At 59.8% G+C, this 23,170-nt stretch overlaps 2 protein-coding genes across 5 annotated transcripts in view; one reads left to right on the top strand and one right to left on the bottom strand.

Moving 5' to 3' along the window:
• Positions 1-12,806, top strand: part of MEGF6 (multiple EGF like domains 6) — a 40,733-nt gene extending 27,927 nt beyond the window's left edge. The window contains exons 17-35 of the mRNA XM_065696789.1: positions 389-517; positions 935-1,066; positions 1,406-1,534; positions 2,052-2,180; positions 2,591-2,719; positions 3,455-3,583; positions 3,768-3,896; positions 5,854-5,982; positions 6,159-6,287; positions 6,923-7,054; positions 7,962-8,090; positions 8,309-8,437; positions 8,553-8,681; positions 8,847-8,975; positions 9,421-9,549; positions 9,626-9,754; positions 10,179-10,334; positions 10,591-10,638; positions 10,826-12,806. Of these exons, the coding sequence (XP_065552861.1) occupies positions 389-517; positions 935-1,066; positions 1,406-1,534; positions 2,052-2,180; positions 2,591-2,719; positions 3,455-3,583; positions 3,768-3,896; positions 5,854-5,982; positions 6,159-6,287; positions 6,923-7,054; positions 7,962-8,090; positions 8,309-8,437; positions 8,553-8,681; positions 8,847-8,975; positions 9,421-9,549; positions 9,626-9,754; positions 10,179-10,334; positions 10,591-10,638; positions 10,826-10,884 (2,333 nt within the window). The 3' untranslated portion in view covers positions 10,885-12,806. The remainder of the gene's footprint in view (positions 1-388; positions 518-934; positions 1,067-1,405; positions 1,535-2,051; positions 2,181-2,590; positions 2,720-3,454; positions 3,584-3,767; positions 3,897-5,853; positions 5,983-6,158; positions 6,288-6,922; positions 7,055-7,961; positions 8,091-8,308; positions 8,438-8,552; positions 8,682-8,846; positions 8,976-9,420; positions 9,550-9,625; positions 9,755-10,178; positions 10,335-10,590; positions 10,639-10,825) is intronic.
• A 296-nt stretch (positions 12,807-13,102) lies between these two features.
• ARHGEF16 (Rho guanine nucleotide exchange factor 16) lies at positions 13,103-22,402 on the bottom strand. 4 transcript variants are annotated; one of them, XM_065696791.1, is made up of 14 exons: positions 20,811-21,749; positions 20,253-20,304; positions 19,674-19,843; positions 19,099-19,155; positions 18,482-18,642; positions 18,176-18,328; positions 17,481-17,610; positions 17,237-17,311; positions 16,491-16,583; positions 16,217-16,371; positions 15,675-15,884; positions 15,240-15,313; positions 14,766-14,867; positions 13,103-14,303 (listed from the first exon to the last, which is right to left on the bottom strand). In XM_065696791.1, the coding sequence occupies exons 1-14, from the start codon at positions 21,480-21,482 to the stop codon at positions 14,164-14,166; spliced, it is 2,244 nt and encodes a 747-aa protein (XP_065552863.1). In that variant the 5' UTR covers positions 21,483-21,749; the 3' UTR covers positions 13,103-14,163. The 4 variants fall into 4 exon arrangements, with proteins under 4 accessions (XP_065552863.1, XP_065552864.1, XP_065552865.1 ...); XM_065696792.1 differs by adding an exon at positions 22,326-22,402 and having other exon boundaries at positions 14,212-14,867; positions 20,811-21,362; XM_065696793.1 differs by adding an exon at positions 22,120-22,178 and having other exon boundaries at positions 14,212-14,867; positions 20,811-21,362.
• Between the last annotated feature and the right edge of the window lie 768 nt (positions 22,403-23,170).

Consider the following 23,170-nt stretch of genomic DNA (forward strand, 5'->3'; position numbering starts at 1 on the left):
GCTGCCGTGGGGACCCTCACACCTCAATGGGTGTCTCTTGCTGGGATGGGAGCTCTTTAGGTTAAGCTGGAGTACCTGCTCTAGTGAGCAGAGCATCCCGCTATCGAGCAGGCATCACTGCACTCCTCAGAGCAGGGCTTAGCATCATGCACACCCCTGTTGCCTTGCACTTTGGGGCCCGAGGCTCTTCCCTTGAAGCCCCTCTAGTCCTACCTCCACAGTGGGAACTTCTGCATCAGCAGAAAGGGAATAAAACTCTAAGCCCCTCATCCCATTCAGCCCGGAGCTGGGCACCGATGCTCGGAGCACACCGTGGTCCAGGCGGAGCGCAGCCCTCGCCGCGGTGTCCGGGCAGCCGCCTGCAGTTAGTCCCTGTCTGCATTGGCAGCGTGTCCCCCCGGCTGGTTCGGCGCCGACTGCCAGCAGAGCTGCAGCTGTGGGAACGAGGGCCATTGCCATCCCGTGACGGGGACGTGCAGCTGTGCCCCCGGACGGACGGGGTACAGCTGTCAGAGAGGTATCGTACCTGCTCGTGTTACCCATCACTCCTAGCAGACGCTGTGCAGAGCCCCGCTGTCATCGGCTTCGTTGGCATCTTTGTGCTGTGCCTCTTGCAGAAAACTCTCTGAGATGCTTTAGGTTTCTCCGCTCTGTCCTGCCAGCACCACCGGGTGCCGCTTGCCTCCTGTACTGGGCTTGCTTGCAGAATGACTTCCCATCAAGCACATGCTAGTGTAGCGCCCGCTCTCACTGTCCCCCGGGGTTTTCTGAGGGCCAAGAGCCGTGCTTGTCCTTGTGCCCAAGGGATCAGCTGTAACCAGTGGCAATAACGCCCCCCGGAGAAGGCAGCGCTGTGCCCACAGCTCTGCTCACTGGGGCAGCTGGGCAAGTGGGGCACAAGCTGTTGCTGGATCAGTTCCCTCCTGTGTTTCAGCCTGTGACGTGGGTCGCTGGGGCCCCGACTGTGCCCACACCTGCAACTGCAGCAACAGCGATGGGAGCTGCGACGCGGAGACGGGGCAGTGTTCCTGCGAGGCCGGCTACACTGGCAGGCACTGCCAGCACAGTGAGTGCTGCTGCTCCTCTGCCTGAGCAGAGCTTGTGTTCCAGGGGGATGGCATTGCATGGACAGCCCAGGAAGCTTCCAGCTTTCTCCAGCAGTGCTCCTTGGTTCAGTCCCAAAGTCCAGTCCCCATGCCCTGTCTGTGACGCTGCCAGTCCGGCCCTGTCCTGGGGGTGGTTGGGTGGATGGGTGCACGTCTGTAAAGGTGGAGCCCACTGGTTGTTTTAAAAAGCAGCTGCCAGACACTGTTATTCCATTCAGAGCCCAAGATCCTGCCTTACCGTAGCTCTCCAGGGACACCAAGAATGGGCAGGTTCCTCATTCCCATTTCCTTCTTGCTAGAGTGCCCGGAAGGATGGTTTGGGCTGAGCTGTCGGCACCGCTGCCAGTGTGAGAATGGGGCTGCCTGTGACCATGTCAGTGGGGCCTGTACGTGCAGCCCGGGGTGGCGAGGAACCTTCTGCGAGCACCGTGAGTACCCGCACTCTGCCATGGTCTCCCTGTGGCAGGGTCTCCTTGTCTGACTTCGCTATCCCATTACAGCAAAGAGAATCTCTTGGGATAGTGAGGGGAAAACCCCGTGTCAGCAAGCTGCTGAGCCTCTGGTTTTAATTCTGAAGAGAAAAGGTCTAGGATAGCATCAAAAAAGGCTCTCATAGTGTAAGCAAGGAGTAAAAGCGCAGCTTCCTTGTCTACACACATGTGGCATACAGGGGCTTGGAGCAGCCGCACAAAGGGGTCCCTGCCTCCCCCATCAACCTGCTCAGCCTCTTGTGGTCAGAAACTTAATGCTGTGGCTCTTCTGACCCACCACAGCTTTGTCCTGGTCCTTGAGCATCCATAATGGACTTGCATCCGATATTCTGCTGAGCCATTAATAGGTGGCTGCCACACTGGCGCAGCATTACATCAGCAAAAAAGGCCACCAAGAGGCATTTCCAGCTGTCTGTATAGGCGTGTTGTGGGGGTTTCTCCTTTGTTTTCCCAGCCTGTCCTGATGGATTTTATGGACTGGAGTGCCAGCAAGCCTGCGACTGCCTCAACGGTGCCCGCTGTGACCACATAACAGGGCAGTGCTACTGTGCCCCCGGCTGGGACGGGCCCCGCTGCGGCCAGGGTAGGGGTCCCTGCGGCTGGGCTGGGGTGGAGTGGGGCAGGAGCAGCCCCAGCACCCTGAGGTCTGGGGGTCTGTTCCCCCATGGGAAGTTAATGCTGCGTAGCATGGAAGTGTCCAAAGAGAGGGGCTGGGGGGCTGAGCACGTTGCTGCTGAATGCAGGGAGAGCTTAAGCATCCTGCAGAACAGATTCCAAACGAACAGAAGGATGTGACACTGATGACAAGAACAGTGTCCCTGTTTGGACATCAGCCACCTGTAGATTACAGCACCATAAAACCCAGCTTATGCAGCCACTGCACCAGTGTTGGTTCCTCTCCCAGACACGGGCATGGTTGGGAATGGTTGGGAAGAGCCCATCTGCTGTCATTCCTGCCCAGTAACAGCCCTGCCTGCTTCTGCTCCCATGAAGCGTGCCCGGAGAACAGGTATGGCCAGAACTGCAGCCGGACCTGCCAGTGTCTCAACAACGCGACCTGCAGCCACGTCAGCGGCCGCTGCCTCTGCGCAGCCGGCTGGATGGGACCCATGTGCCAGCAAGGTAAACCACCTCATGGTCACTTCCCAAGCCAGGCTGCTGCTTCTCCTGCCAGTGCACGGAAAACCCTGTTTCTCTGCGCAGTTGGAGCTTTCAATGAGCAGGACTACAGCAAAGCAGAGGCAGTGCAATAGCAAGGGCAGATTGCAAGTGAGATCACAATTAGCTGGGCAGCCTTCCTGGTTTATTCACTGTCAGACAAGCCAAGAGGTTGTCTGCTCCAAGAGCACCAGAAACTGCCATTTCGTAGTGGCACGTAGGGAAGCAGCTTTGCCATCTGAGCATCCAGACCCCCAGTCAGTGATGCCTTCAGGCTCAGCTCAGGGAAACTGCATTCGTGTGCTGAGATGGCTGTATTTCTCTGCCAAGCACTGGCACTGTCCTGGGGTGGGGGAGAGGAGGATGTTCTGCAGCTCAGACCAAAGGTGCTGGCTACCAAATGAGCATCTTTTCTGGCTGCTGAACTCACCCAACCTCTTTTATTTTGCGTATTTGCCACCACCAGAGCTAAGGAGGCTCTAAAGAGACGAGGCACCAGTTCTATGTGGTCATCACCGCCTTAAGCATCTGCACTGCTCAAAACACCAAATGTCCTCATGTGGGCAGCTTGGCAGCTCAGGGGGGTCATAGGCTCCTCTCTCTGCTTCTCATTGCAAGCTCCAACCACTTCCTTTTAGGCCAGGCTGTTTGCCTTTGGAGGCGTTTTCTGACTGGGATATTTGCCTGCTTTTCCCTCAGCGTGCCCGGCAGGTTCTTATGGGAAGAACTGCCGCCAGCGCTGCCTCTGCTGGAACGGTGCCACCTGCGACCCTGCCACGGGGCTCTGTGCTTGCCCCGCAGGGTGGACGGGGCTGGCCTGCGAGCGGGGTGAGTACCGGTGCGTTGGCATCGCTCACAAGTGGGCTCTGGCACAAACCTGCCCCATTTTGGACCTGGCTTCCATCGGAGGCTGGGGGTGATGTGCGGTGCGCACCCACGAGCGCGGTGATGGGGTTTGCATTCAGGGCGGTGGGTGTCTGGGTGGTGTTTCACTGTGTGCCCCCCCACCCAGAGTGTGCCCAGGGGCAGCATGGGCCCGACTGCCAGCAGCGCTGTGAGTGCCACCATGGAGGGCTCTGCGACCGCCGCACCGGGCTCTGCGCCTGTCAGCCGGGCTGGACCGGAGAGAGCTGCGAGAGCCGTGAGTGGGGCCCGGGGGCAGGATGGGCACCGTGTGCTGCAGCAGTGCAGCATCAGAGCTTCATCACTGCCCTGGTGCTGCATCGCTGCCCTGGCGCTGCATCAGAGCTGCATCACTGCCCTGGTGCTGCATCACTGCCCTGGTGCTGCATCAGAGCTGCATTAGTTCTGTATCAGAGCAGAACACTGCGGAGAGGGCTTGTGGCTGCTGTGATTCCAGCTGTGTGCCCTGGCTTTGCTCACCTGAAAACTGTCCTGAAAGTGATGGGCACACAGAGGTCACACAGCATCCTGCAGTGGTGCTGGGGGTGAGGGATGGGATCCCCGGAGGCACAGTCCCCAGGCTCCAAGCAGGGACACACGGCAGGAACTACACTTCCTCCGTCCCGTTCAGTTTAAGAGTAACAAAGGATCCTCTTTCCATTCCTTCTTCTACACTTTACTGATTATACAGGCCCTAAATCCCTGGCTTCAGTCTGAAGGCCCAGCAAATAATTACATCTGTCATTCGGCAGGCTCCTGTGCTCACCTTATCTTTAAATGTAACACATACCCTGGCAATCCCTTTGCTATGAGGAAGTGTTGAAAAGGCTATTGGCCTTACTAAGAGGAGCAACAGTGACTTCAAGTATCAGCACATCAAGAAGAGATCCACAAGCTTCTTCCCTTTCAGGGGTCATGACACCTCAGCCTGGCATATTCCTTATATTACGGTGTAAAAGGCATGTCCTAATCCAGTGCTGTTGCTTGCCTGGCAAAAGGGAGCTGCCCACTGCCCACTGCCTCATCAAAGGCTCTCAGTTTTCCTGCCTGGCCATGCCTCAGCTTCCAGAGGCTGCAGATGCTTTTGGTGCAGCCAAGGGCAAGCAACCACATCCTCCCCTCGCAGCCATGTCACACACTCCCAGAACCCAGAACCCAGCAGTGAGGTCCCTTGCAATGAGGCAGCATTAAGCTGCTGGGTTGGACATTACGAAGGATGGGCGTTGGGAGGTTTTGGCTCCAAGTGTCCCTGTATTTGGCCATCACGCCCTGGGGACCTTCCCTGCCTCCCCCTTCCTGCAGCTGCTTGCACTGAGCTCACCCACAGGTTCACTTCTAGCGTTTCTTTCAACAAATGAATTAAAAATCCCACCCACAAAAGCAGAAATTACACATTTGGGTTCTTTTAATGCAAGAATCACCCCCTTGGCTTCCCAGAGCCGTACTGCAAACCGCATGTGCCAATAGCTGCCTAGCTGTGCGCACGGAGCAGCCACCTCCCGCCACAGCTACATGTGCAAACCCATCCCTTGCGTGGCCGAGCAGCCTGTTTGGACAGGGACTCACCGAGTTTGCTGCATTCATTCACGAGGCAGAAGTGAAAATGAGCTTCCTGGATTCTGCTCCTGCAGTGCTCACTTCTGCACGGTGCCGGTACTGCACACACATTGTCCTGCTGCCGCGCTACAGACCGGGTGCTTCTACAGCAGGAAAAGCAGCAAACCTAAATGACGATTCAAACACACTGTGCTGGCACCCAGCTCCATTGGACAGTGCCAGGAATAACACTTCCAAAACCATGTTGAACAGAGGCTTTCACACTGAACTGGTGACCATGAGCATTACGCTTCACACCCAGGTACCCTGTGTGGGTTTGACTGGTGATGCTGCACCAGAGAGGGACAGCAGTGCCCAGGTAGGGAGGCTGGTGCTGCCCATCACCACCAAACCAAAGGCAAGAAGAGCTGTTGGCTCCTGCCACAGTGCTTGCTATAATAATACAATGGCATAGAGTAATAGTGTAATGCCTTTGCTGGTGGCAGATGTCACTGGTCTTGTCACAGCACCGTGATGGCTTGGCAGGACTGAAAGGGACAAGAATCAAGTGTGCGCCTGCAGAAACTGCAGTGAAAAAAGACCTACCTCACCTTTTCTTTGGGTAATTTGTCGTCTCTCCCTTGTTTGCATCCTTGCAGCTTGTCCAGAGGGGCTGTTTGGGGCACGCTGTGAAGAGCACTGTGACTGTGGGGACAATGTGACGTGCCATCACGTTACTGGTGCTTGCGATTGCCCCCGCGGCTGGAGAGGCCGGCGCTGTGAGAAAGGTGAGGCGGCAGCATCCCTTCATGGCACAGCCACATGCCACCCAGCCCCAACCCCTGCCACGGGCAGGGACCCCTTCCACTGGAGCAGCTTGCTCCAAGCCCGTATCCAACCTGGCCTCGAGCACTGCCCGGGATGGGGCGGCCACAACAGAATCCCATTGCTTGTCTTCCCACAGCCTGCCTGCCGGGATCCTTCGGGAAGGGCTGTGCCAGCCGCTGCGCCTGTCCCCGGGGAGCGCCCTGCGATCACATCACGGGCCGGTGCGGCTGCCCGCCGGGATTCATGGGCTCTGCATGTGAAAAGGGTATGGAGATGGGAGCGAGCCTCTTCCAGCCGCGCTGACAGGCTCCGGGACAGGATGGGTCAAGCGACTGCTGCAGAAAATAGAGGAGGAAAACAAGAAAAACAGGGAAAAAAATACCCCAAGAGCGAGCGGTGCCAAGGAGCAGCTCGCATCTTGGCAGCTGGGTGCATGCCTGCACAATGTTAGCAACACAGAGAGAGCCAAGTGGGAAATCAGAGCTATGTATTTATCCAGAGGATTAGCAATAAATCAGTATTAAAATGAGCTCCTGTGGGTATGAGCAAGTCTGGAAGGGCCAGAGGCATGTGAGCACATTCCTTACCTAGAGAACAGGGGTGTATTTGCCATGTCTGTGTGTGTGGGGATGGGAGCTTGTGGGATTATGAGGGTAGGTCAGGCCAGCATTGCAAAAGGCAGATAATGCTTCTAAGTACTCAGGTTTCTTTCCAATCCAAGTCTTTCCTGGAGTCAAAGGACCATTTGCATGCAGGTCCCTTTGCTTTTTGGGTGGCAGAGGACTCTCACTGTCTAAAGGGCTTCCGAAATCCTGGCTTAAAATTCAAAGGGGGAAAAGCCTTGCAGAGAGGGGTGGGATAGCCCCTGCTGTGCGAGCTCAGTGCCCTCTCTCCTGACAGCCTGCCTGCCGGGGACCTTCGGTGAGGGCTGCAGCCAGATGTGCCAGTGTGCCGGAGCCACCCAGGAGTGCCACCCGGTCACCGGGGCCTGCATCTGTGCCCCCGGCTTCCACGGCCCTACCTGCGAGCTGGGTGAGTGCTCTCCATCGCTCTGCTGCTTCACGGGCCCTTTGCTTTGCCCCAAAAGCTCGGTGCCGGTGCTGAGCCATCACCCCCGGCACAGGGATGGCACTGGGGTGACCGCCGGAGCAGCCGCAGCCTGGGGAGCACGGCTCAGTGGTGCGGTCCCAAGCACAGGCTCTGCTGGGTTTCCTGTCCTGGTGTCTTGCCGTGGTTGCCTTTGTCCTCATTGGCATGGCTGAGGTCTCCTCTCGCTCTGTTCTTAGCCATTGCCCAGCTCTTGCAGCTCGGGAGCTGAGTCCCTCCAGGCAAGCGTTCACTTGCTGCCTTGTCCAAGCCTGGTCCTGCACACAGACGAGAGGCTCTGACCTCTGCAATGCCCCTCGCTGACTAATGGCGAGCAGGAGTTCATGAAAACAAAACATCATCCCCATCTGCTCTCAGGCTGGGGATTTCCTTGGGAATTGGGGGCTATTTCCCAGCTACATCAGCAGGGAGGTTCTGCATGTTCCAAAGCTGCTTGGGGTTGTTGCTTGTTTGCCTTGAGGCTGCTTAGGAATGGTTTCTGTTTGGCTCCTGCTGAACGGGAGAAGCCGTCGCATTCCTGCACTTCGGTGTGTGCCACCGGGAGGGCAGAGGCACCTGAGCATGGCTTGCAGGAGCCTGTGGTGCCTGGGTCACACCTGGCACAAGCAGCTCTGGAAGGGATGCGTGTGTGCGAGCTGCTGTAGCTGGGTGCCTCCTGACTGCTTTGGAGCAGCTCAAAGTGGATCAGAACCCTGCTGACTGCGCCAGCCTGGCACAAACCCGCCTCCAGCAGGGCCGCCTGCTTCCTCTCGGATGAAGTGCCTGTGTGAAGGCACGTGGTGGGCTGTTCCAGGGTGGTTTTCCAGGTTATCACCGGTCCTTTATCCCGCAGAGTGCTCCCCTGGCTGGTACGGCCGGGACTGCGAAAGGGCTTGTGAGTGCAAGAACGGGGCCCTGTGTGACCCTGCCACGGGGATGTGCCACTGCCCCGCGGGCTACATCGGCGCTGACTGCAGCATCGGTGAGTGCCCGGCGCAGCCGGGATGTGAGCTCGCAGGAGGTGAATGGTGGTGGGTACAAATCCTGCACACAGCCGCGCTGCCAGCCCTGCGCTGCTCCATCAGCTGGAGCGCAGCTCCGCCTGTCACTTTACACCCTGCACTGTCCCCATGGCTTTACTCACATTCTACTGGGAAGTCTTTGTGTGACCAAAGCAGCTCAAGGTTTCCCTCCCTCCAGGATGTCCTGCTGGTCGCTATGGCAAGGACTGTGCAGGGGTGTGCTCCTGTGGGGAAGGTGCTGCCTGTCACCCCATCACCGGAGACTGCGTTTGCCCACCGGGAAGAGCTGGTCCCACCTGTGAGCAAGGTAAATGTCACCAGTACACGCAGGTCCTGAGTGGGAGCCAGCTTCCTTACCTGGAGGGCTCTGCTTGTGCTGGGGTGCTCCTGTCTGAGGTGCTCTGTGTGCCTCTGGTCCCCAGGCTGTGAGAAGCATCGGTTCGGGGTGGGCTGCCAGCAGACCTGCTCCTGCCGCAACGGGGGCCTGTGCCATGCAGCCAATGGCTCCTGCTCATGTGCGCCCGGGTGGACCGGGGAGTCCTGCGAGACAGGTAACCCTGACTTCAATGCATGGGCCCAGTAACTGAGCCCGCTCAGTCTGTTCCACACTGGGTCCAGTTCCTGTTGTCCCCACCTGTGCCTGTTCTGCCTCACCCCATCACATCCCTCTGAAGCACAGAAGGGATCAGGGATGCCTCACTGCATCTTCCCTGCAGAATGCCCACCAGGATCGTACGGTGCCAACTGTCAGCTCCACTGCGCCTGCCTGCACGAAGCCTCCTGTGACCCGGGGACTGGAGCCTGCCGCTGCCCCGCAGGGCACTACGGGCCCCTCTGTGAGCACAGTGAGTTGTGGCACAGAAACAGCTCTGCCTTTGCAAGGGGTGCTGTTTTCTAGAGCTCTTCCAGAGAGCAGGACCATAGGACCAAGCTGTGACCCGCTGCAGCCACACACGTGGCTGTGTGCAGCGCTGGGCTCTTCTTTTCTTACCAGTGCTCACAGGGAATCACACCCAGGTAGCAGAATAGCCACAGACTAGGTAATTTCTATTCTCTACTCTATTCACTATACGGAGGTGCCTTTCCAAGGCAAGCTGAGCATGCACATCACTGCACAGCTTAGGGCTGAGTAGCCGAGAGAGATGCATACATCTGGGCTCTGCTCGCAGAGACAGGCTCACTGCTTCTCTCTGGTGGGCTGATGGAGGCTTTGCTGCAGAGCTAAGTACAGCTGAGCCTGGGTTCACCCCAGCCATGCTTTAACGAGCTCCCCATCCTGCTCCATCCCAGGTTGTCCCCCCGGTTTCTATGGAGCGGGCTGCCGGGATCACTGCGACTGTGAGCACGGAGCAGGCTGTGACCCCGTCACTGGTCGCTGCCGGTGTCCCGCTGGGCTCCATGGCGAGCGCTGCCAGACAGGTACCCGTCCTTCTCCGGGAACAGGCGGGATCCCGAGGCGGGATCTCGCCGTGCTGCATCTCACCTCCCAAAACAGGCTGCAAGGAGGGAACGTACGGAGAGGGATGCCAGCAGCTCTGCGACTGCATCGGCAACGCGTCCTGCGACCCGGCCACGGGGCACTGCCTGTGCCCCCCAGGGAAAACTGGCACCAAGTGTGGCTCAGGTGAGTCGAAGCAGTGCTTGGGAAGGTGGAAAAGGGGCCCCAGTCCTAAAGTGGATGCAAACCCCTCCTGTTGGAGCTAAATCCTCATGGAAGGGGGCTTTCTTTTTCTGTGTGTGTCCCCCAAAGTAGTGAGAGGGCATCTCAGCAGTGGTCACCTTGCCAGCCTCTACAGTCACATCTGAATGCAAATGCTCCCCCAGCCTCCAGTGTCCTCATATTCAGCTCACCGGGGTCAAAACATAGGAGGAGCACCTTTGTTAGCCTGGGGGTGTCCTGTACCACCAGAGCTCAAGAGCAGGAGGGGGGGGAAAGCAAAATCTCTGCCTTCCCTTGCACTCAGGCTCCCCCACAGTGGGAGGTGCCTGTGCCCAGCAGCAGCATCAGGCTGAGCCCCAGAGCCCAGCACCTCCCTGTTCCTCCCCAGACTGCCGACCGACCGACTATGGCCCCAGCTGCAGCCTGCCCTGCCAGTGTGCCCCCAGCAGCTCCTACTGCAACGCTCGCAACGGCCAGTGCCTCTGTCTGCACGGGTACACGGGATCGACCTGTCGGGAAGGTAACGTGTGGGTGCAGCACCACAGTGAGTACCCGTGAACGTGGAGGGGACCCAAACGCAGAGCCTGCTGCAGAGGAGGAGGGGGGCACTGGGACCCGTGCTTGGGCTGCAGCTCATGGCTTGGTGGGTGGGTTGTGGCAGCAGTTTTAGCTCAGTTAAAACCAGCCACCCAGTGTAGCACTTCCCAATGCCCTGCCCAAACCACGGCTGACCCCACTGGCTTGGAGCAAGTCCCCTGCCGGTGCTGGGATGCTGGATGGATGTATGCCTTGCTTTGCAGGTGGTACCCCCCGTCTGCCATCGGCCGAGCACCCCTCCGCAGTCCCAGGTCAGTAACCAACCAACAAGTGGCCTCTTGCACACTGGGGTGCGGGCAGCAACCTAAACCCACTGCTCCAAGGTGCAGCAGCAGAGCCTGCCTGTGAGCAGTGGTGCTGGGGGTCAGCCTTGAGCATCTCCCCTCTGAGACGCAAACACAAGCAACAATGACTGACCCATCCCGGTTTGCCTTACAGCAGCGGAGCCCACCGGCTCATCTCCATCCCAAGGTGGGCTCTGGCCAGGAGAGCACTAGGGCCTGGAGCCACCTCCCGCACGGTGGCCAAGCGGCCACCTGAAGAGTCAGTGACCTAGTGAATGAACCTGTTTACAAGCCACGTCCTGACAGCCCAAGCTGCTGCTTTTGGAGTTGTCTGAGCCAGGGCCGAGCACCGAGTGTCACCAGTTCCACCACGATGGCACGTGCTGGGCTCCCCATCACGCACACCGACACCGGCCAGCCACCAGCAGGAACAGCTCAGAAGCCATTGCTTCTCATAAGCAGACTTGGATAGCTTCTGGCAAATCGCTGCCCTTCTCTTTTGGGTGCTGGGCTTGGGGAGGGGGCTGAAATTATGGCCCAAACCAGGTATTTATGCAACCATCCTTACGGGAAGCTGCGCACTGGTGGTGTCAGGACTGAGGGCTGAAGGCGCCCAGCTCTCCTGGGATCGTGCCTCCTGCAGAAGTGCCACCTCCCCTGGATCTTTAAATCTGAATTCCCAATGGTCTCTTCCTGCAAGTCATTGGAGGGGTTGGGCTCTAGCACTTACCCACAGCTCTGCAGAGCCGGTGCCTGCAGCGTGGTCCGCTCCACCGGTCCAGCAGCAGGCAGTGCCATCCTCACCACGATGCAGCCTCCTCCTGCTGAGCTTTCAGGGGGTCAGGAGCCTGGTTTCCATCCCAGGAGTGCGCCATCCCATGATGTTTGCTCCAACGAAAAGGAAGCCTAAATTCAGTGTGATAGTCCAAGATACGCTGTGGAAAGACACAAACCTCTTGCCTGGCCTGGTAAATGCAGAACCCTACTTGAACGCTCTCACCCCAACCCGGGACATGGGCTATTTTGGCGTTCCCAGCACTGGGAAGGGGATGGAGGTGGGAACAGCAGCTGGAGCGTGGCTCAGTGGGGAACATGGAGCCACAGCAAAGCCTCAGCTGCCACCTGCAGAACCAGGAACACAAGAGCCCAGCGCGGCCCCACTGCTTCATTGATTTGCACAAAGCTCTGGGGAGCAGAGCCCGAGAGCTGCCCATGGCAGGAGACACCAGCTCTGCGAAGGGGACGGGCTCTCCCCGGCCAGCACATCTGCCTCTGCCGCCGCTGCTGCAGCCCAGCCCTGCCCGGGCACTCGGCCTTTAAGTTATTGCCACAGGGGCCAACTGAAAATAATAAAAGAATTGTTTCTTTTCCGACGGGATCGATTTTAATCTGTACAGAACTTGTCAGGTTGGGCGAACCCTTTCCTTTCATTTCTTCCTTAACAGTATTTTTGGCGTTAGATGTCACTCTTGCGAAGAAACGATGTTAATGCAAGGACATCGTGAAGGACCAAACCGGTGTCATTAAGGTTGGATGGCAAACGATCGGTAACCAGGGAGGAGGAAGAGTTTGCCCGTGTGCCAAATGCCCCTGCGCCCCGCTCGTGGCGCTGCCCCTGCTCCGGACAATCCCACCTTCGGTGACCTTTGCCTGCTGGCTGCCGGGGCAGAGCACCGAGGTGTCCGGGTGTTCCGTGGCCAGCAGCGAGCGCCAGCCCCGCACCGTGCGCCTGCGCCGAGCACCCGAGCCGGGCTCTGCAGGGCCAGCAAGGAGCCGGCTGACGGCAAGCGAGGCCGCCGCGTCCCAGCGGCCACCCGCAGGGGCAGGGAAGGGCTCTGCCTCCGTGGAGCTGCTCCGGCCTTAACCATGGGGATGGATCCGTCCTGTCCTGTCCCAGCACAAGGGCCTGAGCTGCAGCTGCGGCTGGGAGTAAATCATCCGTCTGAGGAAGTCTGTACCTGTATTTTTATATCACGATTTGTTCTCCTGTTCATATTTCTTACTACAGTTCGTTTGCCGTATCTCCTTCCATGTAGCCAGGGTCTCACTGTTGGATCCCACCTCTTCTATTTAGAACTGACAAAAAAACTAAATTCTTCCACAGTTAAGAGAAATAAACAGAAAGCCTCACTTAATCACTATTGACCTTGTCTCTCTCAGTCAATTACACCGAGACAGAGGGTTCTAGGCAGCGATTCTGAAGGATGGTTCCCGAGATGTGCGTACGTGGAGAACAAGCAGAGGCCGGAAGGATGCTGCCTGCAGAAGGATGCTTTCCTGTTAGAGCTGACAGTGAGGAAACCTGGCTCTTTGGTGTCGATGTGACACGGAGCTGTCATCTCCATCACCCCTAACAGGTCAAACACAGGGACCCATGGATGCTGCCACCATTGCACATGGGTCCCTTTTAGACAAGGAAACATACATCTCATTGGGATCCTTTAACAGTTTAATGGAAACAGACCCGTTACAGCAACACTGCCCCTCTGAATCCAAACCCAGGCAGTGCACAGAGCTGCCTTACCCCCAAAACGCAGCCACCCCAAAGGCCCTACATCCATAGAAAACCCAGATCCAAACAGCTCAGCTGGGACAAGAGACCCTCCCTGCCTCAGCCCGCTTCATTAACCACGTGTCAGTGCTAATTCTGGGGGAGAAGGGGAGCAGAGGGGACTGTTCTGCCTTGGCAAGGCCGAGGTTCGACCCTCTGTGACCATGTCCCACTCCTGCAGGACGGCGTCCCCCAGGTTCAGCTGGGATCGATGGCATCGCTCCCCTTTGTGCTGCCAGGTCATTCATACAGCAGGGCTTGCAAATCACTTCCCAGTGCCTGGAGCATCCTATTTCTGGCCAGGGCTGGCTCCCTGAGAACAACTCTTGACTGCACCAGCCTCTGCTGCCTGCTAGTTCAGTGAGCGGCTGAAAGGCGGTGGCACTGCTCACCCCACAGGGTCAGAGCCAAGAATAACTGGGAGGGAAATGGGGGGGAAGGAAGAAAATAGGGAATCATGAGGGGAAAAAAAACCAGGTCAAGGAGGGTACGGATTTAAGGTCCTGAAGCTTCTGGGTTCAGGTGTGCTCCCTCGGCCCCAGCTCTTCCCATGCGAGGCGCGCAGCCGCTGCCAGCGGGCACTGGCCCAGGCGTCAGCAGGGATGGAGATGGCAGCACGAGCTCCTTCACAGCGCCCCGAGCACAGCCGCAGCCTTTTCAACTCGAGCCAAGCCCTGGGCTGCCTCCTGAAGCCTGTTCCAGGTCATTAATATCAGTGCTGGGCAGCAGCGCCTGGCTGCCAGGTCTCAGATTCATCAGCTGCCGTCACAGCCGCTACCCAGACCGGTCCTGAGCAACAAGAATTGCTGCGGGTGGCTCCTCGAGACAAGTGAGCTCCAGAAGAAAGGCTCCCCCGCTCCCTTCTCGCTCTGGGCTCGGCCCGCAGGGGTTTGAAGACCCCTGAAACCGGTCGCACCGAGGCACCTTTGCCGCGCTGGCAGCTACACGTCGGTCTCGAGGCGCAGCCGCTCCATGCGGCGCACGTTGCACTCCACGGCCGTGCGGCTGGTGATGTGCCGAGCGCAGGCCTGCGGGAACCAGCCCCTCTCCCCATCGCGGAGCCGCTCCCCCCAGCACCAGCCTAGGAGGAAGAACAGAGGCGGGCACACAGCGAGGCATGGCTGCGGCTGCGGGCCATGTTGGGAGGGCTCCATCACCCCCCCCCCCACCTCCCATGTTGGTGCCGGCTGCGGGCATCCAGGGAAAGCTTTGCACAGGGGCAGTTTCTGATCTGCATCTGCTCTGGGGCTTATTTCTCACTTCTGAGGTCTCCGCTGCTGGCTGCCAGACACAGCCTGCGCACAGGAGCCACTGCTAATGCAGTAGGCACCCGTGGCAGTGCCACCCCATCAGCCTCCAGGGAGCCACCATCATCCACTGGGACAAGGCAGCAGTCAGCAACACGGACCCCACCAACAGCCACAGGCTCCTGGAAGCTTCTGGTCACTGCTACAACCCCGGATCACTGAAGCCGTTCCCCCTCCCATAGCTCCACCGAAGGCAAACCCTCCCCAGCCGCAGCTCCCTGCCCGCCGGCACTCACCGTCCTCTCCCCCCAGCACCAGGACGACGTCCGCCTGCTGCAGGGAGATCTCGTCCGCCTGCTTGGCCAGGTAGGGCTGGGTTATCTCCACTTGGCTCAGATCTGCAGAGCACAGGGGCAGCAGGGGCCCAGGGAGAAGATGAGGCCAGGACCCACAGCCCCGCGCCCCCGCTCCAGCCCAGCCTGGGTGCCCACCCCTCCAGGCTCCACAGCTCCATTCCCTTCTTGTCCCTGCCCCTCCAAGTACACAGGGAGGGGAAGCAAATCCCAACAGCCCGAGGCATCCCTGGAATTTCATTGTGCCTCCAAGGGAATGTATTTAAGGTTTATCGTGACTGATAACTTCATGGGAGGCAATTCCTAAGGAGCAAGGCTTGGTATCCAAGTTCTCCTTTCCATCAACACACATCCTCAGCTCCTTCTCCAGCAGGAGCAGGTAAGAGCAGGGGGGAAACCCTGCGGCACAACCAGTACCTCCTTTAGGAGTTGTGTCCGGCTTCTCCTTTTCCCGGTGCATCAGCGCGGCGATCCACCGGGCACGGTCACTCCTGGCAGAGGGGAAATCCGTATCACAAAGAGAGCCTTAGGGACAGCATCCGTGTTGCCAGCAGTAGCTGGGAAATTCCCAGCAGGATAGAGGCTTTCAAGGGCAGTCCGACTGGACAAGCATTTGATCAGAGCATTCAGTGTTCAGGTATTTTGGAAGCAGTACACGCTGCTTAGTCTGGACACAGGAAGCATTATATGGGAATTATAAGGGAAATCTAAGAGACAGAAGCAGAACCAGGGAGAAACCCGCACAGGTCCCCCTTTCATGCGAGCAGGAAAAGGTGCAGAACCTCAAGGGGAGTTACAAGGAACCAGTTCATCCCACAGGCACCAACGTGCGCCCTGTGACGTCCCACTCACAGCGTCTCTGCCGACAGCACGATCTCCTCCCGCCGGCCCTCGCTGTCCTTCTCCATCACCACCCGGAGCAGGAACCCCCCGGCCGTGCCGCGGGCTGTGCCGCCGCTCCCGGGCTTGCCGGGAGGAGGGGAAGGTGGATCCGTGTTCTCCATCTTCTCCACCGTGACCTGGTCCAGCGTGGCGTAGTTCAGGACAGCGTAGCTCTCCTCGCTGCGGCAAGGATGGGAGCGGTGCCTCAGCCGTGCGGATGCTGCCGGTGGGGACCGAGCTCCCTCCCCTGCCCAGAGCCCCGTGGGTGAAGTTCAGCATCACTGAGGTGACTGTCACAGCCAGGACATGAGCTGATGCTCGAGGGGGGACATGGCTCTGCAGGCTTGCGAGCCACCCACAAACATAAGCAAGGCCAAGAGCAGCAGAGCTGGATGCTTCCCTTCCCAATCTCAATTGAAAGCCCAAGACACCCTTGAGATTTCCCTGTGTGCTGCTTGGGAAATGGAGATTTTAATCCCTTTCCAGGGAAAGGAACCACCCTGGACACTCACCTCTTCTTCTTGGTTATGATGAGGACGTCATTGAACGAGAAGAGGTAGCAGAGCCTGCCGGCGCCCCGGCGGAAGATGCCGGCCTCCTCCGAGAGCAGCAGGTACAGCTCTCCCCGCTTCAGCAGCCAGCGGGACGCGGAAATCAGCGGGAATGGCTGAAAGGGATCCAGGGAAGGTCTGCCTGCCTGCCTGGCACGTGGGCAAGCCTTCCGAGCACAGGTCCCACACGCCTGGGCCGGGCCCCTCTAACGGCACAGCCCAGATTTCCCCTTACCTTCCTCTTCCCAAATTCCAGCTGTTTCTGCAGGGTGTACATCTGCTCCGTCCTCTCCATAGCACGAGCGCCTTCATTGCAGTTCTTCACCAGCTGGAAACAGAACAGCACCACAAGGGTCATCCTTCACACCAGCACTGCTGGGTTGGGTGCTGCCCTGCCACAGGCAGGAGAGACAGCCAAGCCCAAACAGAGGGTTCAGGCCAGGTCTGGGGAAAGGCAGCTGGAGGTTCTCCTGCCATGAGATCTCCAGGAGAGAGGTGGCACATTCGCTCAGCCTGGAGAAGGACCAAAGCAAAACCACACCAAAACTGAGCTTCACCAAGCAGCAATACAAAGAGGAGGAATTAATCATCAAAGAGAGGGGGTTAAGAGAGGAGGATGAACAATCAGAGAGATGGAAGGCAGGACAGAAGCCTTCCACAGGCAGGTGAAGCATCACCACTGTTCACACACCCCCAGCGTGGCTACAGAGTGCCCTGGCCCCTCTGCCAGCCTGATCACGGCGGTCCAGCGAGGACAAAGGATGGACCAAAGAGGAAAGATACTGAGAAGGAAAAAACCAAGATCAGGTAAAAAAGGCGAGCAAGGGAGAAGATGCGAACACCCAGCAGCTCCAGGAGAAGAGGCATCTCAGGTCAATAGATGCAGGGAGGAGCACCGAGCCCAGTATGGCAGGCTCATGCCCAGTGATGGAATGGGGCGCAGGGAGGAGGAAAGGTGGAGAGGTGGCAGCCAGGCCTCACCTTGCTGATGGCTTTCAGGGCTCTGGTGGCAGCTCCATAGGCTGCAGTGCACGCCTTTGTTTTCTGACAGACAGTCTAGAATGCCAAGGTTAAGATGCTTTCGTGACAGCGCAAGACAGGACCTGCACATCGGCTGCTTCCCTGGGATGCTTGAGCTGCTCCCAGTGCTCAGCAAACTGAAGAAGGCTGCAACGCGGCCACCTCTTCAGAGGTGCCAGGCAATGCCACTGTGTGACTTACTTACATCTAACAGCAGAGGAAGCCGGGTTACCCTCTGCATAGGGAGAATGAGAAATGAGATCATTGGCAGGCCTCCACATTCTGGTTTCCTTTCAATTTGTTTCAAGGTCTCTTTAAATAAGGGGTTTGTGGCTCTGGAACAGGACAAGAAAGCTCCATTAGCTCTGCTCTTCAGCTGCCGAGGTTTTCCAGCAGCGTTCCATGCAGGAGCAGTGCAGCACGGTGGGGGCACTGCCCTGCTGCTCAGCCGCTCGAGCTCCGAGTGGAGAACAGACTGACCCAGGAGCGGATGCTGGACAAGCACCTAGAGATGCTGCATCCACCAAAACGCAAGTAAAGCCAACAGCAGACATAAAATAGACCTGTACCACCAGTATGATCTGGAGATGAGGAGCCTCTATGCATGTTCTAATGTACCACACAGGTACACTAACACTTATAGTGCCCCCATTTATCCCCATTCTTCACCCTTCTTATAGCACAACACAGATCACATCCCAGTCACCCGACACAGGCACACAGAGGCCTAGAACTTGAACTCTGCTCAGAAAGGAGACAGCCTTCCTTAGGGAAAAGGAAACACGGCTGAGGGAGCCACATGCAGCTCCTGGTCCCATCTGCAGCCCTGTAGCATCCCTGCAGCCCAGAGACCCTGTGGAGGCAACTCCTTTGCAAGCCCCAGCAGGCAGCAGTACTCACAGGAGCCTCTGAAGTGTCCTCTGCTGGTAGACCTCGTTGGAGCAGTAGCTGATGTAGGGACTGAAGTGGTTCGAGGCGTGCTCTTCCACGATGTCGCTGATGTCAGGAATGAGGAGGTGCTCCTGGTACCGCTTCTCCAGGTCTTCGAAGAACCTAAGACAAGAATTGCAACCAACTTCACCGCATGACCCGTTAGGGCTTGGCAAACCAATGTGTGCTCCACAGTGCTCCCACTGCCACTTCCCCCCTCTTTGCCCAGATGGGACAAGGCTCTGGGTCCCTTCTGCAGAGCCCAGCTCCACTTGCCTCGTGCTGACCGTCAGGATGTCACTGATGTTGGAGAAGAGGTGGTGGTGCTCTGTCTGGGTCATGGTCTCCTTCAGCTCCTCCGACCTCATGAAGTGGCACACCAGGACGCTCAGGCTGTGCATGTAGGAGTACTCAGAAGTGATGATCTCAAACATTGCCTGAAAGAAAACAGGGCAGTGAAGATGCAACAGCACAAACAAGGCTGTTTGTGCTTACATCATGCTTACATCCAGTTGGTGTGAAGCCACTGGAAACACTGTGCTCCACCAATACAGCATTCCCTGTATCATCTCCTGCATCGCCTGGCCTACACCAATAGCTTCAGTGTGCTTTGGGACACTCACTCATTTATAATCTACAGCACTAAGACGTTTTCCCTTCCAGTGGCTATTTGCCACCAGCATCCAATAGAGTTGCTTCATCCCCACCAACACGAGCAGGCGAGTGCTCCAGTGCTGCCCAGTTCCGCAGGTACCAGCACCACGGATCCTGCGTGCAGGAGCTGAGCCCAGCCCTGCTTGGAGCTGAACCCTGCACGAGAGGGCTGGGACTCAGCCACACGCCCCCCACCGCTGTTTACACTGCGCCGCGGGCACTGCCCAGGGTCCTCTCACCTCCTGCCGCTTGCGCTCCTCGGGGGATACCCACTGCAGGATGCCCGCTTCCAGCACCTGCGGGGGAAAGGCCGGGATGAGCAGCGAGGCCGGGACGAGCGGAGCCTTCACCACCGAGCCGTGGTCCTTGCACGCCCTCTAGTGCGGTCTGAGGCTCTGCCCGGCCCCGCACGACCCCACAGCATCGCCCGCCGGTCACCGCTGATGCTGCTCCGCAGTACAAGCACGGAGCGGTTTGGGTCGAAGGGACCTTAAAGCGGGACCCCTTCCACTGGAGCAGCTTGCTCCAAGCCCCATCCAGCCTGGCCTTGAGCACTGCCAGGGATGGGGCAGCCACAGCTTCTCTGGGCACCCTGTTCCCCAGGTACCTGCAGGACAACCTGCCTTCCCCCTCTCACAAACACAACCACAGCAGCTCCGCCAGCACCCCAACAAGCCTGGACAGGACCCTGCGTGTCCCAGCCAGGGCTGGACAGCCCCAGGACATCCCATTGCAATGACTGATGCTGCAGAACCATCCGCTCCCAGCTTGTCGAAGAGTGTTTAAATACACACATCACGAGCATGGGCCCTACCTCTGGGAGCTGGCTCCAGGTCACTTGTGCCGGACGATAGCTCTGCACCACGATAGCAGCACCCGCAGGGGACGGCTCCTCCGGGATGGATTCCTCCAGCAAATCCTCGTCTGACTCATGGCTGACGGAGTTCAGGCCCCTCTCCCGGATTTCCTGGTACAGCCGGGGCTCTGCACAAGAAGAGGCACGAGGTCAGCGAAGCCTCTCCCAGCCCATGGCCTCCATTCCAACCACCAAGAGCCCTGCCGCGAGCGCTGTGAGCCAGGGCCAGCACCAGCACGCCCAGGTTGGACTTTGCACAGCACCAGTGAACCAGCAGCTCCCGCTTCCCGCAGGCTGCCCCGTGTCTGCCGAGCTGGGAGCACTCCAGCAACTGGAACGTCATCGCTCTCCAGGGAGCAGGAAGCAGGGCTGCAGTGGTCCTCTTGCTGGTGGGGAAATGGAGGCAAAGCAACAGCCCCAGGCCAGGGACATGCAGCAGCGCCCGTGGCAAAGGGACCTGCAGTGATTCCAAGCGGTGCTGCGAGGCAGAAGGGACGCTGGATGCTCTGGGGAAGACGGGAGGGAGGCAGCACTCACGGTCCTTGAAGGAGCCGCCACGCTTCTGCACCCGCTTCCGCCCGAAGGTTCTCTGCAGGAGGAAGGAGAGGAGCAGACGCTGCAGCCCCGGGAAGCACCGAGCTCCTCTGGGAAAGTCACCGGCGCGGCCGCTCGGCAAACACCGCCCTGCTCTTTGGCTCTCGTTTTGCCTGAGCTCCTATTTGCCTTCCCCAAGTGACTCAGCTTTCACCCGGTGCTACCGGGGTCACCGTCGAAACCCTCCAGTAGCGGCACCGCTGCCTCTCACGCCTGGACTTTGCCTGCACCGGATTCTCCCTGTCCCCAGGCCTGCTTCACCCATGTTTGAGCACAAGCAGCCGCGCACCCGACCAACCCCTCCCCGCAAACACCCTCCCGAAGCGCGGCGCAGCCGGCGCCTTCCCGAGGACCTGCAGGTGCCAGGCCGGCTCCACGCCGGGCTCACAGCTCTGGCACCAGCAGGAGCTGCAGGGAAGAGGCCCCGCACAGCCCAGCAGCCGCTCATCACCAGCACAGGATCAATCCCCACTGTCGGGCGCCCGCGGGTGCAGAACCCACCTTGCTCCTGCCGGGGCTGTGGGCAGGCAGGGCACTGCCCTCCTCGGACACAGGTTTCAGGGAGGAGACGGCGTTTGGTGGCCCCGGCTCCTTCATGGCGGCGCGGTAGGACATGTTCCTCAGGTTGCGCTTGAGGGCCCCCCCCCCATCCTCCTCCTCCTCCTCTGCCTCCAGGGAGAGGCTGGGGACCGACGCCCCCTTCGGGTCGGGGCTCAGCGGCTCCCGGCTCGCCGCAGAGCCCTGGAGCCGGGACGCGTTGTGCTTGGTCCTGGTGGACACGGCCAAGCTCCTGGGGATGAGCTGCTGGGTGCCCACCTTCAGCGCGGCCGGGCTGTCCGTGCTGAGGACGATGCGGCGTGGCTCGGCCGCGGGGGGGGAGCCGGTCGCCAGCAGGGAGGTGGCATCGGGCCCCGTGGCGGAGCTGTGCCTCCCGGTGGGGCTGGGGGGCTCCGGGCGCACGGGGTGGCACCGGTACTCCAGCAGGAAGGCCTTGTCGTCCACAGAGCTGCTGGGGCGGCGCCGAGACATGGCGGTGGCACAGGGCGCCAAACACTGTAAGACAGAGACAGGTGAGCGCCTTCCAGTACTGCAGAGGGCATTTACGTGTAGCCCCAGAGGGAACCTCGGGGTAGGCTCCCCTTTCCCGGGATGCTGTACGCAGACCGAGCCCATTCACACACACTCATGATGCTCTCACCGCCCCTGCGCCTCTCCTGCCGCTCCCTGCCATGCAGAGCGGTGCAGGATGCGCCCAGGCCTTTCCCTTCCTGTTCGAGGTGCTGTGAAAGCCCCACGGGCCCCTCACCACAAGCCCTGCGCTCCTCGAAGCTTGTTTCTGTCCCAGACCGCTCCGGGGAGTGGCTCCACACAACCCAAACCACCGGCCCCAGTCCCTGCAGCTCCTCATGGGGTGAAACTTCTCCCAGCTCCTCCTGCACCACCCACAGCCCCTGCCCTACAGAGCAAACAACAGCGCCTCTCACCCCCCTGCCCACCCCACTGCATAGCTTGAGGTAAAACTACGGTTTCAGTCCTCTCGGCGGACACATTCTGCTCCACCTCCACCTCCGAGCTGGTCCTCCTCAAACGCCACAGACCAGGAAGCAGAAACCAAGACCCGAACACACGTCCCTGCATCAGTGACTGGCAGAAGGACAGGACAGACCCAGCCGCAAAGGCTCACTTGATCAAGATGCTGCTCCTCTGCCTGCCCCTGGATGCGGGACACAACCCCCACGGCCAGAGCTCCGCAAACCACCCCGGGAAAGCCTCCCGGTGCCCTCAGCCCCATCCCGAGGGCGAGTCCCACCTGAAGCACCCGGTAACGAGACACGGGCGCACCCGGCCCCAGCGGCGCTGCAGCCCCCCCGGCCCGGCCCCGCCGGACCCCTCGCAGGGGCTGGCCCCCGCTTCCCGGAGCTCCGCAGCCGCAGCTGCCAGCCCCGTGCCCGCCCCCGGGGAGCCCCGGCCCCGCACGGGCACTCGCGTCGGGACGGACCCAACCCCGGCACTCACCGCGCTCCCCTCCGCGGAAGAGGCGCTGCCGGCGCCGGGCCCCGCCTCCTCCTGCCGGGCCCGGCCGGGGCTGGGGAGCGGCGTTGGCGCCGGGTCCTGCCGGGGCTGCACCGCCCCCGCCCCGGAGCCAGCTCGCCCCGGAGCCCCGCGGCCCCGGTCCCGGTCCCGGTCCCGGTCCCGGTCCCGGTCCCGGTCCCGGTCCCGGCCCCGGCCCCGGCCCCGGCCCCGGCCCACCGCAAAGCCCCGGCCCGGCCCCGCGGCGCCCGCACGCACCCGCGCCCCTCGGACCCTGCGCGGCGGCGGGGCGGGACGGGACCGCCCCAGGGAGGGACCGGGCAGGGCCGGCCCCTGCAGCCGGGGGCGCCGGGGCTCCCCTGGGCTCCAGCCGCGGGCTCAGAGCTCAGCTCAGTCTCCCCTCGGGCAGGTTCAAGCCATTCCCCTTGGCCTGGCCCTACAGGCCCTTGTCCCAAGCCCCTCTCCAGGTTCCCTGCAGCCCCTTCAGGCACTGGAGCTGCTCTCAGGTCTCCCCTTCAGGAGCCTTCCCCACGGGCACGTCTCAGGCTCGCTTTGGCAGCTGGAGGCTGCAGAGGTCACACGCAGCCCCCGGGTCGCTCCGGTGCCACAGGCTGCGCCGGGAGCTGCAGCTGCCGGGATCGGATCTAAGGTCAGGCTGCGGCCGCTCCCAGCGCTCGGCGCGTTCACTGGGAACGGGCTTCTCCGTGACCTCCTCTTCTGCCCCTACTCTGATTTCCCCCCCCCCCCCCCCCCTAAAAATGGAGCCTTTTTCTCGCTGGTTCGTGGTGAATCTCAAGTGCTTTCTGGATGACAAAGTCCACTTGTCAGCA

Source organism: Lathamus discolor, chromosome 16 (assembly GCF_037157495.1).
Source record: "Lathamus discolor isolate bLatDis1 chromosome 16, bLatDis1.hap1, whole genome shotgun sequence".
NCBI lineage: Eukaryota > Metazoa > Chordata > Aves > Psittaciformes > Psittacidae > Lathamus > Lathamus discolor.

Excerpts from the sequence above, each read along its gene's own strand:
- ARHGEF16 (XM_065696790.1), bottom strand. The coding sequence starts at position 21,482 with ATGGGCTCGGTCTGCGTACAGCATCCCGGGAAAGGGGAGCCTACCCCG. Across the intron at positions 17,312-17,480 it reads GGCTTCCTCTGCTGTTAGAT|ACTGTCTGTCAGAAAACAAA; the intron begins GTAAGTAAGTCA and ends TTGGCATTCTAG. Across the intron at positions 16,372-16,490 it reads TGGAATTTGGGAAGAGGAAG|CCATTCCCGCTGATTTCCGC; the intron begins GTAAGGGGAAAT and ends GATCCCTTTCAG.